Source organism: Galeopterus variegatus, unplaced genomic scaffold (genome assembly GCF_000696425.1).
Source record: "Galeopterus variegatus unplaced genomic scaffold, G_variegatus-3.0.2 Scaffold509, whole genome shotgun sequence".
Lineage (NCBI taxonomy): Eukaryota > Metazoa > Chordata > Mammalia > Dermoptera > Cynocephalidae > Galeopterus > Galeopterus variegatus.
The window spans coordinates 6,803-22,286 of record NW_007726620.1 but is presented as its reverse complement, the minus strand read 5'-3'; the positions used below and the strand labels follow the sequence as shown (position 1 = coordinate 22,286).

The 15,484-nt window shown below is 40.5% G+C and overlaps 1 protein-coding gene across 1 annotated transcript in view; it reads left to right on the top strand.

Moving 5' to 3' along the window:
• The window catches only part of LOC103587976 (androgen-induced gene 1 protein), a 134,694-nt gene extending 125,647 nt beyond the window's left edge, over window positions 1-9,047 (top strand). The window contains exon 4 of the mRNA XM_008569546.1: window positions 8,891-9,047. Coding sequence (XP_008567768.1) covers window positions 8,891-8,899 — 9 coding nt within the window. The 3' untranslated portion in view covers window positions 8,900-9,047. The remainder of the gene's footprint in view (window positions 1-8,890) is intronic.
• The last annotated feature ends 6,437 nt before the right edge of the window (window positions 9,048-15,484 follow it).

Genomic DNA, 15,484 nt, shown 5'->3' with positions numbered 1-15,484 from the left:
AACTTTTGATGGACTTGACAGTGGAAATACTGTGTACCAGTTATATAATTTCCTTCCCCCAAATCATTAGAAATCATCTCTATCTATTCATTTATTGAATCAGTGCTTTTAAGTGACCAAGATAGCATGACTGTATTGTTCCAGGGCTTCTTTTTTTCCTTTTACATGTCCACTTGTGCCAGTGCTTGTACAATCATATTGTCATATCCAAAAGGTCAGTGAAGACTGACACAGGCACATGTGTGACTTGAAATCAAGCTGCAAAAATTAAAAGTGAATCCTTCACTGTCCGTCGTAAATCGCTAGCAGGGAACTTTCTACTAAGCAGTGCTAATGTAACTCTGGCCTGGGGTCTTGCTGTATCTATTTTAAGTAACAACCATTTTTTTTTTCCTTCCTGAAGGTAGTTTTCCGTCTTTAACCATCACATTTTCCTTATTACAAAAATCTAGAATAATATTTTTCTAAATCAATTAATTGATGTAAAATTTAAGTGGATACAAAGGTCCTTGGTACAATATACGCAACTTTGTAAATGAAGATGCTGCTGTCAGCCTCCTAACAGAAAGGCAGAAATCCAACTCTACACTTTTTCAGATTCCAGGGGTGGTGGAGGTGGCGGGGTTTTTTTTTCATATACTTATTTGATAAAAAACACAGGCAAGTGATTACCTTTTTTTGTGTAGGTCTACCATATCCTTATAGTGGATTTAAAATATAAAAGTATTATTTCTCCTTTTAACCCTCTGAAACTTTTAAGATCCAGAAAAGAGCAAAAGATACAGAAACAAACAAAACAAAAAGATACAGAAACAAAACAAGTATAGAACTTAATTGAAAGAAAATATTCTCTGTAACCAAGTTATATGAATCAGCATTTTGATATAAATAATTTACAGCTATAATCATAAGATCATTAAGTTCAAGCATGTAGAAAACCATTTTCATGGTCTGGGCTAATAAAGACCAATTTAAATGAACCAGACCACCGATCTTAGTAATTTGCCTTCGAAAGTCCACCTGGTGTTGATGCTTAGAGTTGAGATAAAGAAAAGGATATTTCTCTTACATTTCAATACTTTTAGATCTGGACATTTTTTAGTGGGTTCTGTAAAATGAATGTCAATTAAGACAGATGGTTAACAATTAAGGTAGGGGATACTATCTGTGTGGTAGGTGATTGTCCGCCCCTGTGGGGGCAGGGCTCATGATATTCTAAGGAATATGAACTCAGGAGGTGTCAGGATGGGGCATCCCCTACGCTGTAAGAGTGGTGCACAGAATATGTTGAGGAAGAGTGGGGGAAGTAGTCACCCCTCCCACATATCTCCTTTTCTATAAATACAGTTTTTTTCCTCTTTTGCCCCAGTTGAAATGACCTAAGACTTAGATCCCATCCCAGGATGTTCCTTTAACTAAAACCACCAGATAGAATACCTTCCATATCCCAATTATATGGTCCTCTTGTGTTTTTCTGGTGTTTGTATTCCCATAGTTGCAAGTAAAAAGTATATTTTTAGTTTTAGAATTTTCCTTTCCATTAAAAAAAAAAAAAATCCCTGAAGATTTGTGGCACCACTGTTATTTCTGTTAATGTCATTGCTTCCATAGCAGCAAGCTAAGACTCTGTAAGAAACTGTTTACAAAAAGCAATTATTGAAGCGAACGTTATAGCTACATGTTTCGAACTTTCAATTTAGATTTTCTGTAACCATTACACCACACACACATGGGTGCCCACACACATGCACACGCACATGCACAAACCTTTCAATTTGTGTTAGAAATGCAGTGTAATCTTCTAGATTCTTCTGTCCATGGAGCAAGGTGGGACTAATTCCTTGGGCTCCCATAGCAAAATAAAAGCTCAAGCAACTCACATTCTTGGCCATAGAAAGTGGGTTCTTCCCTGTTCTCAGATTCCAAATGGGTGTTGAATATAAAATAAGTGAGTTTGTGCTGATATTTAATCGTTAAGGAGGATTTAAGGAAGAATTAGAGGAAACAAAATAAGTTTCCAGTTTTTCACAGCTCATTCTGCTAAGCAGCATAAACCTAACATTGACGTACATATTTGTTCTGCCTAGAAGGTTTATTCCCCTCAGAATTTCAGTCAGTAGAGTCATGTCTTTAATTTAGGATATTTCAGACTTGCTTTAGCATCATCTAGGTCAGAAATTTTAGTGGCCATTTTATGCAGAAATGAAAATGTCTGTATGAAGGGTAATTTCTAATTAGATTTAACAATATAAATGAGACAAGAACGACAGAGAAAACATGCTAAGGAATGTACTGTAGGGTTTTGTCTTCATATGAGTAAGGCTGGCCATCCTGAATGTTCAAATGTGCCTTGGCGTTACTAATTTTCTCTGAAAAATGAATTCCAAAATCTGATGGACACTGCTCATGTCCTGTTGCACAGGGGTTTTCTTTGTTTTTTAAAAAACTAGAAAATAAAATTACTATTTTTCTACAGCATTTCCAAGCAACACTCTTTATTAAATGATCTAATTCAGCAACTTTTGGCCACAGAACTCTGTATCCATTGTACAGAAATACAAGCAAAATAAGAGTGATGGGCCACTTCCTCTCTGCCTGCTGGGAGCTTGCAGTTGCTTGGAGAATGCTGCCGTGAAGCCAGAGTGGATACAAATAAAAGAGGCAGAGGGACAGATAGACAGCCAACTCTGTCATACAATCGGGGGCTGGGAGGATCAGTGATGCTGGGTCTTATTAAACTATCAAGGCTTCATTCTGATGAGCCATTTTGAGGAACAGAAGACTGTAATTTAGTCAGGAGGGAGAATAGCAAGCTTCAAATACATCCAACAAAATAGTGTCATCATAAAATCAAGCAATGCTGCAGGCATTAAAAATTAAACTCACCCTATTCAAACTGCATAAAAGCAATCCCATAAAACTGCCTAACCTCACACTTTACCCATCAAAAGCCTTTCTAAACCATTTTAGATATTTTCACCAGCTACTCTCAATTTCAATTTCCTTATCTGGAAAATGATCTCCTAGGCTCCTTTAAAGAAAATCTCTATAATTGAGGAAAATTGCTGCAGCCAACAGAAATCAAGGTGGAAGAGTTCTCAGGGAAGCCTCGGGAAGAGGCGGCTGCTGAGGAGAGGTGAGGGAAGCTTGCTACTGTGGGTCCTGCACTGGCAGTGTGGCAGGGGCCAGCCCCACAGAAGAAGCGAGAGAAAAGTAGAGAGGGCCTCTCCTCAGGAGCCTGATGTAGCAGGGGTCCCTGGGCTCTCTCCGCATTGAGATAATGTTTAGTTAACCTATAAGGTTGGCTGAAACCACCTCATGCCTGCGCTCCTGCAATAAAGAAAACACAGCTATTGCTTTGATCATTTAACAAGAAGCAAGTGTATGTAGTTCTGACCTATTTACCAAGTACTAGATTTATTAAACATCTATTCTGTGTAGGTATTGAACAGGATACTCAAATCATAGTCCCTCATTATATCATTGTAGTAGGCAGACTAATGCCCCCAGCGGAGCCAATGTTGTAATCCCTGTAACCTGTGAATATGTTGTTACATGGCAAAGGGGAATTAAGGTTGTGGATGAAATGCAGATTGCTAATCAGCAGACTTTAGAATAGGGAGATTATCCTGGTTTACCTGGGTGGTCCCCAAGTTATGAAGAGGAAGGCAAAAGAGTCAATGTCAGAGTGATACAATGTAAGAAAGACTTGATTGGCCATTGCCAAATTTATGTTGGTTCTGAAGATGGAAGAGGGGTCACAAGCCAAGGAATGTGGGCCCCCTCTAGATCCTTAAAAAGGGGGCCCCTAGAGCTTCCAGAAGGAACACTGCCCCGACAACACCCTGATCTAAGCCCAGTGAGATCCATGTTGGACTTCTATCCTACAGAACTTTAAAATAGTAAATTTATGCTGTTTTAAGCCACCAAGTTTGTGGTAATTTGTCATAGCAGCCATAGAATACTAATAAAATTATGTCGTTGATTTCCTCTATAATAATGTGAGAAATTACCTTGTTCATTAGCTTGTTTATTTATTACCGTTTCCCTTCATACTCAAGAATGTCCCTCCAAGACAGTCAGGACTTGCCTGTCATGTTCCCAGCTGTATCCCAGAAGCCGGGAGCAGAGCTTGAATCCACTGGTGCTCAATAAGTGCTTCCTGAGTGTCAGTTGAATAACTGTACACTTGAATGGAGGATTACAAATCACACTTCTCTCCCCAGGGCTTCCACAAGATGTACACGTAGGAGCTAACAAATGGAAGATGAAAAATAGTGAGGGACTGGGAACCTGAAGGAGCTGTAGATGCAAAGAGCACAGTAAAGTTTCAGGAAATGTCAGCTGCAAAACAATTAAAGTTTAAACCCTCTGTGTACTTGAAAGAGCCCTGTAATAGAGAAGAACCTAAAACTGGAAAGAAGTAGCTTTTAAGCAGGAAGAAGAACAGTGGCATTCAACCACAGAAAACTGTTCAATTCCCTTTTTAGATGGACTTACCATAGTGCCATAAATCAGTTATCAGGAGATGATAAAAAAAATGAAATTAACATATAGCAATAAATATAGTAAGAAAACTGGACATCACAGAGAAACTGGGTAGAACATTTATTGTGTAGTAAAATCAATATGGCAAATATGTGTATCCTGCAATGGCTTTCAATGCCTTTTGCCTGCAAATATTAACAGACAGCTTTTCAGGTTTGTTAATTCACTAAGAAGAAAACTCTTAAATTTCTAGATGTTTTATGTTTATTTCTTCCTAATTTGGTAGTGTGCAGACAGATTTTTTAACCCTATCTTTGTTTGTTTTGGGATGCTTCACTCATCAACAAATATTTATTAAGCACTTTACATATTAACTTTTTAAATTCTACCTATGAGGTAGGTACCACCTGTCCCCATTGATGTAGATAAGGAAACTGTGTATTTAAGAAAGTTAAGTGCCTTGCTAAGGTCACACAGAGAGTTAGTGGTAGATGTGGATTTATACCCAGAGAGTCCACTCTCTTAACTCCACCCCCCCCCCTAGACATTATGCTGGGTTCTGGGATAAACAGAAAGCACAGCAAATCCAGTCCCTGGCCTTGGGAAGCTTAGACTCCAGTGGGGAGACATATAATAAATAGGAATCGCACAAATGTTTATTGTGACCAGTGCTGTGAAGGAGACAGGATACTGAGAGAGTGAGTGAATACGAATGTGGACTAACCCAGTTCCCAGAGCAATGGAGCCACATTGCAGGTCGCCTACTTTATACCGCATAGCAAGAGCAAATGAATGTTACACTTAAATATCCATTCAAATATTCATTTCACATTTAGAAACTGTCTTTATAAATGCTTCATGTGTGAACATTAGGTAAAGTGGAAGTTGGTGAGATGTAACCAGAATGATTTTTTTTTAAATTTCAACAATAAGTTAATTTCTACATGTTTTCCCTTCTTATTGTATTATGACTGCTCTGAATGTTTTCTGTCTAATCCAGGTTTTCTCAGCCTCAGCATTTTGAATACTGTATTTGGGGGCTGGATAATTCTTTGTTGGGTTGGAGACAGGAGGGGAGGACTGTCCTGTGTGTTGTTGGATGTTTAGCAACATCCCTGGCCTCTTTCCATTAGTAACAACTTTTCTCCCTCCCAACCCCCCACCCTCAACTTTTTTCAGTGAAAAAAGTCCCCAAACATTGCTGCATGTCCCCTGGAGAGCAAATTGCCCTAGGTTGAGCACCACTGGTAACCCACTGGTCATTTAAATTCCACCTATTTTTGAAGACCATTGATCTCGCCTAATGCTTCCAGGCAATTCTCTCTACCTTCTCAGAAATCTATAGCAGCACCACACACAGTCTTTGCAGCTCAGCAGTTAGCATTCTGGATTCAGCGAGCCCCTCCCTCCTCCCAGCCTCAGGACAGGAAGGAGCCCACAAATGTGAGGAAACCAGTCAGACCTTGCAGCTCCCTCTGCGTTGCTCTGGGGTGGTGCAAGGCTTGTTTGGGGTTTTCACTTCACTCTGCCCTGCAGACTCTCCCCTCTGGGTCCCTGAGTGCAGAAGATGTTTGGGTCGTTGGCCCTAGAGCAGAAGAAAAGAGGAAGGAAAGAGACTGGGCTAAACAGAGCAAAAGGAGGGAATGAAAGAAAGGTCAAGGTGAAAAGAGCCATTAAAGAGTTATGAGACTGAGTTAGCACACGGATAAATAAGAAGAGGGCTGAAGACTATTGTGAAAGATGGCTTCCAGACGTGTTTTGAGCAAGTGACCGACCAGATGATGAATTCTGATCTGTTGGTGAAAATGTCTTATAGTAACACCTCACTGAGGCCTCCAAACTGAGTCATAAATGAAAACTTGGAGCCATGGGGTGCCACACACAAGGGGGAGAGTCCAGACAGATGAGTGTAGAAGAGCTTTGAGTGGGTGTGTCGGGAGCAGTGAGCCCCTGGAGTTGAGCTCCCATTCAGACCACAACTTGGAAGTCTTTTCCTCCTGAGCAGTGCCAGCACACAGTGGTCAAAGCATAGGAAGCAAAGTGAATTTTAAAGGCAGATGTGCTCAGCATAACATCTGGTCTCCTAAGACAGCAAACTCAGGAAAGTGGAAAGACTTTCTTCTTTTAAATCGAGGCAGACTTAAACTTCAAAGTCTATGCTTCCTGAGCGAGAGGTGACAGAGGGCAAAAATGGAACCACAAAGCAGTCATCTCTGGGTCAACTTCTTAGAAAGCACTGTCATCCTAAGTCTTAACACATATCAAAATGGGCACCTAATGGCCCCTCTGAATACCACACTCCTAAAGTTGTTCCTAGAGCTTTTGATTTTTTTCACAGTAAAATTACAAGAAAAGTAAAGTTTTTGTTAATGTGTTAAGGATTCTGATATAGTACCATTTTAAATATAATTATGTGTGTTTAGTTACTTTGCTGATCCATTTTATTAAATAATCTACAAACAATTATTGTGGGCTATTAAATGCCAATCACTGTGCCAGACTCTGGAGATATAATGATAAATAAATACCCTGTTGCTGACTTCAAGGATTTTACTATCTAGTCGAGAGAAAGACAGGGAAATTGAAGATCACAGCAGTTTTTGAAGCGTTTTGACCAAGTGTTGGAAAGTGTTGGAAGAGGCAGCTTCTAACTCAAACCTGGAGGTCAGGGGAGGAGAACAGGTATCTTTAAAGATCTTTCTGAGAAGACAAAAATCTTTGAGAACATCTAAAAAAATAATCAAAATATTATTAAATTTATTTGACTTGAGACCTTAACAAGTCTATTTTGAAAATTTTTATGGCTCTCCATATAAATGATGAAAGATGTACTATAATCAAACAGAAAGTTGGAATCAGAGAGAAACAGATATTTCATGAATGTTTGAATAATTGCCACAGCACTGAACAAAAGAATAATAAAATATATGCTTGATTTTTCCTACTAAGAGACCTTGCCAAAGCCTAGTAAAGCACGCTTGATGTCTTGCCCCATAAAGTAACAGGAGGGAAATGCCTCCATGTTTTCCTACATTTAACGCCACTAAGATATGTTACTGCCAAAACATGCAAATAGTACTGCCTGGACTGGATTTAGGGGTGACAGGTTGAGTCTGCAATGCTTGTTGCTCTCAGTGTGTAGCAGAAAGAGCACTGGACTTAAGATCAGAAAACCTTAATGCAAGCCACTCTGCGTTTCTGAACCTCAGAGTCACCTCATCCGTGAGATGGGGCTTCCTAGGATGGCTGTGAGGATTAAGTGAAATATAGGTTATCCACGAGGTCTCCTTACTAATGAGCGGTTGGGTGAATGGTTCTTCTCATGCAACAGTAACTTAAGCATGATTGCAGAATATGTAACGGAGGTGAATAGAAGTCTTCTCTGTCTTCTTGCCTGCCCATCTCTCCCAAACCCTCCCCACTGTGACCCGAACAATCCTTATGAAACACAGATTGGTCCTATCACTCTACTAAGTGGCACCCTTCAGTGCCTACTCATCACTGTCCAGGTGAAACCCTTCTGTTCTGGCTGTGATCCCGGCCCACCTCCTGGGCTGATTGCTTGTGCCTCCCCCTGCACACCTGTGCTCTGCCAGGCTCTACTCACTCGCTGTCTCCTCCATGTCTTTGCACGAGCTGCTCCCTCCTACTGGAATGTCCGTGCTCCACTTCTTCACCCTGCAAACTCCTTTCAGCTGGTTCTTCAGCATTCAACTCAAGTCTTAGGCCTTTGCCATGTGCTTTTCATGGAAACTTCTCGCCTGAACGGCCATTGTCCATTTGCTGGTGTCTCCCCAGTGACCTGGCACTCCTCAAGGGCAGGGCTGGGGGCTCCTTGCGTTCTGCATTCCTTTGCCTTCCCTGTGCCTGGGATGCTGAGGTGCTCAGTCCGTCTTGTTGAATGAATGGATTGGCCAGTCCCTGACTGATTCATGATCAGCAAATATGTATACCAAATGATTAAACATAAAACAAAGGTAGTTGTATTTGCAATGCCAGAATACAAATTCCTCATTTTTTAAAAATGTCCACCCCCAAATGGAAAATGATATGAGTTACCTGTGAATCCTGATACTCATGATGTCACTACATAGTGTTCTGCAGCAAAGACTGCTGCATGCCCAACTCAGCATCCACTCCCTCCTTTCTCCTGAACAATATACTCTTATTTTAGCTCAATATGTGGCCACCAGATATAAAACTAAAAAAAAATTTTTTTTTAAAAACACTTTATTCCCAGTGCCACTTCAACTAGATATGGCAAATGACTAAGGTCTGCTGAATAAAATAGAAGTGGATGTATTTTGTGGAACTGCCAAGAAGGCTGTTTAATGGGAGCTGAGTCATCAGGGAGGAGTCCCCTTAACCAACTTCTGCTTTTCCTTTTTCTCCTGAATTTTAGATATGGTGACTGGAGTCCCAGCAGCCGTTTTGGACCATGAGGTGATCTGGAGGATGAGAGCTGTGTGCTAGGATATCAAAGCAGACAGACAGATAAGCCAGGCCTCTTACAGCCTGCACTCCCCATCTGTGGACTTCTTTACATGAGAGAGAGATAAATTAATGCCCTAAGGCAGTGGTTAGCAAACTGTTCCTGTAAAGGGCCAGATAATAAATACTTTCGGATTTGTAGACCATAGTCTCTGTCACAACTGCTCAACTCTGTTGATATAGTGCAAAAGCTGCCATAGACAATACATAAACAAATGAGTGACTGTGTTCGAATACAATTTTAATTACAAAAACAGGTGGAAGTCTGGATTTGGTCCACGGGCTGTAGCTTGCTGATCCCTGCTCAAAGGCACTGTGATTTCAAGTCTTTCTGACATACGTAGCCAAATCTGACCGTAACTAACACATCTTCATTGGTGAGATGAAACTTTTGATTTAGAAGAGAGAAACTGTCAAGACTCCTGCTTCGTTTTTGAAAATGTTTCCTTCAGTAGACTTTTCTCTCTTAGCTTACCCCGATTTGAATTATACAAAGTTCTGAGATTTCTGTTTCCAGACTCTTTTGATTATTAAGACCAGCTGAGTTGGATCCAGGGCTTTTCTAGCTTTCCTTCAGTTCCATTGTGTTCAGTGTGGAGGATTCCAGCCGAACAGAACTGGGACAGTCATCAGGTGTGGAAACAGGGAGAATGGAGGACAAAAGGCAAGGCCTGTAAGAACTGAATGAAGAACACCATGCTGAGAGCTCCTAAAGTGTGTTTGAATTATACAGCAAAACTTTCAGGCTGCCTGGATGATGGCTTATTGTACTCTGTTACCAGGGAGATTGTACAAGCCAAATTGATGTTTAGCAGCAGGGCAAGGGCTGGTCTTGGGGATTCTTTTCAGCAAAGACTTTGCCTGATGGTGTTAAGATATCTCGGCCTTTCTGGTTTAGCTCATCCTGTGAAAGCAGAACAATATGGTACAGACCAGGAATGGCAAACTGATTTCCCCTTACATGCAAATGCCAGCTGATGGAGAGTAGATATCTGGAACTCTCTATTGAGAAGGATTCTGTGCCTGTGTCCAGGTTTTAACACAAGTGGTCTGTGCTTCCCTACTTGTGTTTTCCCCAGGTTTGTGGGGATGGGGGAGGGCAGGGGTCTCAACCAGGTCTACTCGCTTGGTATAGACTCAAGCAACATGAAAGCTGGAAGGGAGCCGTCGTTTAAATAGTCTCTCACCTGGGTCTTCATTTTGCAGATGGCTATATTAAGATTCAGAAATGTGAAGTCACTCATGCAGGGTTATACAACAAGTCAGTACCAAAACCACCATTAGAAGTCCACAGTGGCTTTTTTCATTACACAGTACTACACATATTTAATAAAGATGTTTTTGTCTTCTAGTCTCCTGAGAAGAGCAGAGCCAGGTGAGTCAAAGCAGTTCATTTGGGAGACTCAGAATCTCTAAAATCCCCTCCCCCATTGAGCCTCCTTTGCCCTTAGGTGTGGCGGCTCCCACCTCAGTCTGGCTGGGTTTCTCCCTTGCTGCCCCCTTACCTGCAGGAGTTGCTGGCCAGTGGAAGCCAGTCTCCCTGTCCTTGGTTAATACTCCAGTACCTTCCCTGGCCTTCTATCCCATAGAAGTGAATTTTGGCCTATTCCACGGTATTTTCTCCAGAATATTAGTAGATCTTCATGTTCTTTCAAGCCAATAAATCAGATTTTTTTTGCGGATCTGTTTTATTCTTTGCTTTTTAATATAAATCGTTTTTAGGTAATGAATTTCTTAAGCTCATGCTATGGAGTAACTTTTATTTATGTGAGATTCAAAAGACCTCCATGAGTGGGGTTCAGTAAATCTCTAGTTTAGAGCCTTATAATTTTTCATCTAAAATAAAGTATTTTATTGAACTAACAAATCATTAGCATTAATCATTCACCAAAAAGCTAAAAGCGATTTTTAAATAAATAAAAGTTCCTAAGGATACTTGGTACTTTCCTCGTTAAGCTTCCTCTTCATTTAATCATTACTTTATTTTTCCCTGTTTCTCATCTCATTTTTATTATTGTTCATTATTTAAAAGGTAACATAGCCACATTACAGGAAAATAAAGGAAAAGAAAACATCATCCATCATTTCCTCATTGTTGCCATTTTGGTTTCTTTCCCTCCGGGCTTTTCATATTCCCGCCACCCCTACCCTGAAACATTGTGATAAACATAATGCTGTGTTCAGCTTTTGAAGCTTAATATATCAAACACATTTTAATCTCTTAGTGCCTCCATAACCTCCTTTCCAATGGTTGCATAATATTCCAGAGAGCAAGCATTAAGTTGTGATTATGAATTATCGAGAGACAGAACTCTGCCTTATTACACCCAGCTTCTGGTAGGTACTCAACTATCATTCATTGAATTGAATTGAAATTCCTTGCCCTTTCTAAATTTGTGCTCTTTCAAGTACTGTTTCAACAAACTTCTTTATGAATATAGCTTTTCACATATTTTCAATTATTTAAGGTAGACTCCCAGAAATGGGATTACTGGTCTTGTGGTATGGCCATGTTTCTGGCTTAATATATACTACCAAACTGCTTTCTAGAAGGGCTGTGTCTGTTTGCAAAGCCCCCCTCCATGCCTGAGACCACCAGTTTCCTACACCCCTATCAGTGCTCACGCGATAAAAGAAAGTAGAGCATCTCATTGTGAACGCGTTCTCATGGGCATATTACTGATTGCATCTTCTCATCTGTGAATTCACTTCTTTAGCGATTTGAATGAACTCTATAGAGTGAAGACATTAACTTATATTCACTGCTCATACTGTTCCCACTTCAAGTTCGTTTTTCCATGTAGTTGTGGAACTACATACTACTTGGGGAACACCTTTACTCTCCTTTGAAGAGAAACCTGTTAGCCTTCATCTGAGAGTACCTTGAACTCTGAAAATTTGCAACCTTGTGAAAGTGCTCTTGCAACCTGCTTCATCTGCCAGCATTAACTGACCAGAAGAGGTTAAACTACCCACAATTACTGTCAGCCAGTCCAGGAAGCACCTTAGATTGCCTTCCCTGCATGCTAGTATTGCATTCCATGGTCAAAAATAGAATAAAATATCATATGTTTCGCATTGTTACTGTTCTTTTCCAAATAGGAAATTTGCCTCCATTTGACCCAAATCTCCTGTCCAACTTCCTATCCCTGAAGCAGGTATTTGACATATGTCTTTACAAATCTTTACAGATCTCTTTCTTCCTCTAAACCTGCTTCTACTGTTTTAAAGTAGCCAGGTGATACCCCGACCCCTTCAGAACTTGAGTTTAAGCAGAACATGAATTATTTCCACTGTCTAAGGTAGTGATTCCTAAAAATGAGTGTCCTGAAGGATTCATTATTCATTTTCAACATTTTGCAAATCATGTCTTTTATTATCTTCCTAAACCTCTGCTACTTTCCAACCCCTGATTCTGTTGTTTTCTTTTACCAATTTTCAGCTTTCGTTTTTCCCTCAGGTAGAATTATAAATAATTCAAGTTTTTAATAATCCTGTCAGAAACTGCTTCTTTAATCCTGCTTCTTCAGACCTCACTGCTAGACCCTAACTGAAACATCTTTTGGTTCTGAGGAAAACACTGTGTTACTGCAAGACACTGAAAACAGGTCCTGTATTTGTTGTTCAAAACTGGTTAAATAGAAGTGGTACTCTCCAAAGCACCAGAACTCATTAGAGTATCAGAACTCAGATATACAGTAATATGAAAGGGAATATGTACTGGTCGACATAGATGTGAACAGAAACAAATACTGTAACTATAAAGATTAGAATAGGTGTTTTTATATAATAAAGTATATGGGAAAATTACTAAATTAGAAGTTAGGAAATGGGTTCTAGTCCCAGGTTGCCACTAATTAGCTCATAACCTTGAGTAGTCTTTGAGGTTTAGTTTGAGGCTCAGTTTCTTTATCTGTAAAACTAGGGTCAGTTGATGATTTTCAAGCTTTGGGATTGTTTTTAGCAACACAGTTTGGTTTTCAAATAAAAAGTAAAACGTAAAACAGACACCTATAGGGGCCGGCCCAGTGGCGCACTGCTACAGTGCGCTGCTTGGGAGCGCGGTGGTGCTCCCACCGAGGGTTCAGATCCCACATACAGACCGGCCGCTCGCTGGCTGAGCGAGGTGCGGGCGCAACACCGAGGGTTGCGATCCCGTTGCCAGTCCCGGTCCAGTACAGGCGCGACACTGAGGGTTGCGATCCGTTGCCGGTCACGAAAAAAGACAAAAAGGAAAAAAAAAAAAAAAAAAAAACAGACACCTATAGAACTCCTCTGGTTGAAATATAGACTAGAGGCCTTGAATCCCACCCGCTTAATTTCCCCTAACCTTCTATTCCTCAAGTCTTCAGAAGCTGCTCCAAGGAACCCTCAGATTACTCTTTATCATGATGTGACAATTGATACATGGACAGACCAAGTTATTTTGCAGCTCTGAGATTCTATCCTCTCCAGTGGCTAAAATATAGATCTTGCCAAGATTAGACTGAGTAGGTTAGATTAACAGAGTGGCACGGTGACCTCTTCCTGTGGCAAGGCCTGTGCATTTAGGGTGTCAGAGAGTAGAGAAGTGGTGGCTTGTGTCTGCCCTGACTATGTAAGGGCATTGATTTGTCATGAAATTTTCCGAATATGATTGTTCCTTTTACCAAGTCCTTCCTTATGCCATGAAATGTGCTGCAGATCATCTTACCAGTCCTGCTGCCTGCTTTAATCCTCACCACCAACCTCATCTTGAACTACTTGTCCCAACGCCAGTCCAGCTTGGGGGCTGGAGGGCAGGTCACCGGGCCTTGGCTGCTCCCTCTGCCAGAACTTCTCAGAAATGGCCTCTTCTCTTATTTTAGGTCCCAAATTGTATGTCGCCTTCTAAGAGAAGTCTTCTTTGACCGTCCTAACTAAAGATACCCTGGACATCCTGTCTTATTTAGTTCACAGCATCTATTACTAGCTGCAGAAGTGGTTAGTTTGTTAGTTCATTATATTTTTGTTTACTTGTATATTTTCTGAATCCCTCCATGTGCCCCGAAATGTGAACCCGCAGAGAAGAGAGATCTTGTCTGTCCTGTCCATCACCAGGCATCCTGACGAGTGCCTGGCCCACAGTAGATGCTTTGTAAGTATATGGTGAATGAGTAAATGAGCAGGAGAGATAGTTAAAATCTCTATCGTACAGATAAAGAAACAGGCTTAGTGAGGTTTAATTGCCACCTCCAAGTCCTGTCACCAGTAAGCAACAGAACCTAGATTCAAACTCAAGTTTGATGTAAGAGCAACTCTTGAGTGCCCTTTGGCCTCTCTGAGTGGAACCAATTTCAACTCTCATTAATGCCCATATTTACCTGATAGAATGCTAATAAGGTAATGATTACAATAGTGATGAAAACTGTGATGCCAGTAGTTGTTCGCTGCCTGTATGAGTGTTTATTGGGCCTCTCCCTGATCAATTGTAGAGCACATACCACCTCAGCCAGCAGCACATTCATCATTGGGTACCTCTCACTTTTTAAAAGTTCTTTCTTATTTTAAGCCAAAATGTGCCTTCATGCGTCTGTCACTCACTGGTCTCAGTTTATACCTTTGTAGCAAAACAGAGTGAATCCTTTCTAGCTGCCAGGTTGCAGAGGAAGTAGGTGGCAGCAGGGCAGACTGGTCTGGAGGTCCTCAGTTTATCACCAGTGCGCAGGTACTGAGTAAGTCAAGTATCCCCAGGTGGGTAATTTCCAAGGTAGTTTACCTGCCATGGGTGCTTTAATGAATATGATTGTTATTGCTTCATCTTAATGAGTGGTGATATTCTTTTTCTTAGCTAGTAGATAAGCACATCTATTAAGGAGATTGGGTCCTCACCACGGATTTTGAGTGATTAGTTTTGTCTTTGCAAGCTGTCTTCATGTGAAACATATTTATAGCCACTTCCCCCTCCAATTTCAATGTGATAAAGATTGACAAGGAGATGTCGAATAAGCCTTCTGAGTTCCTGAAACCAAGGCCCAGTGAAAAACCTGTTTAATTCTGTTCTTTTGTGGTCTCTGGCTTTAGCTTTTGGCCTTTGAGAGCATTTTGTTTCCAAGCTATACTGTGGTCTCTGTGGTCTCTACTGGTAGCAACCGGTTCCCAAGAATATTACCTATATTTGAATCTCATATGGCTGATGACTTTTATCTGGATCCAAATTTTTTGTTCTGTTCCACACAAAGAAATAGGAAAAATGTGATAATAGCAGCTAATATTTAGTATGCTCTGTGAGTCAAGAATTGTTCTAAATCCCTTACTTGGATTATTGCATTTAATAGACAATGGCATATCTTAAGAAAATACCATAGGCCTTTTTTTATTTCATGCATTTTATGCATTTTTTTAATTTAACTCTTAATTTCCACTTTCGACTTTATGATATTTTACTTTTCTCAATGATATGGCTGATTAGATGCAATAATCCATAAAAAATACTTAGGACAGTGCCTGGCATAGACTTAGCACTCCAGAAATGTTAGCTGTTATG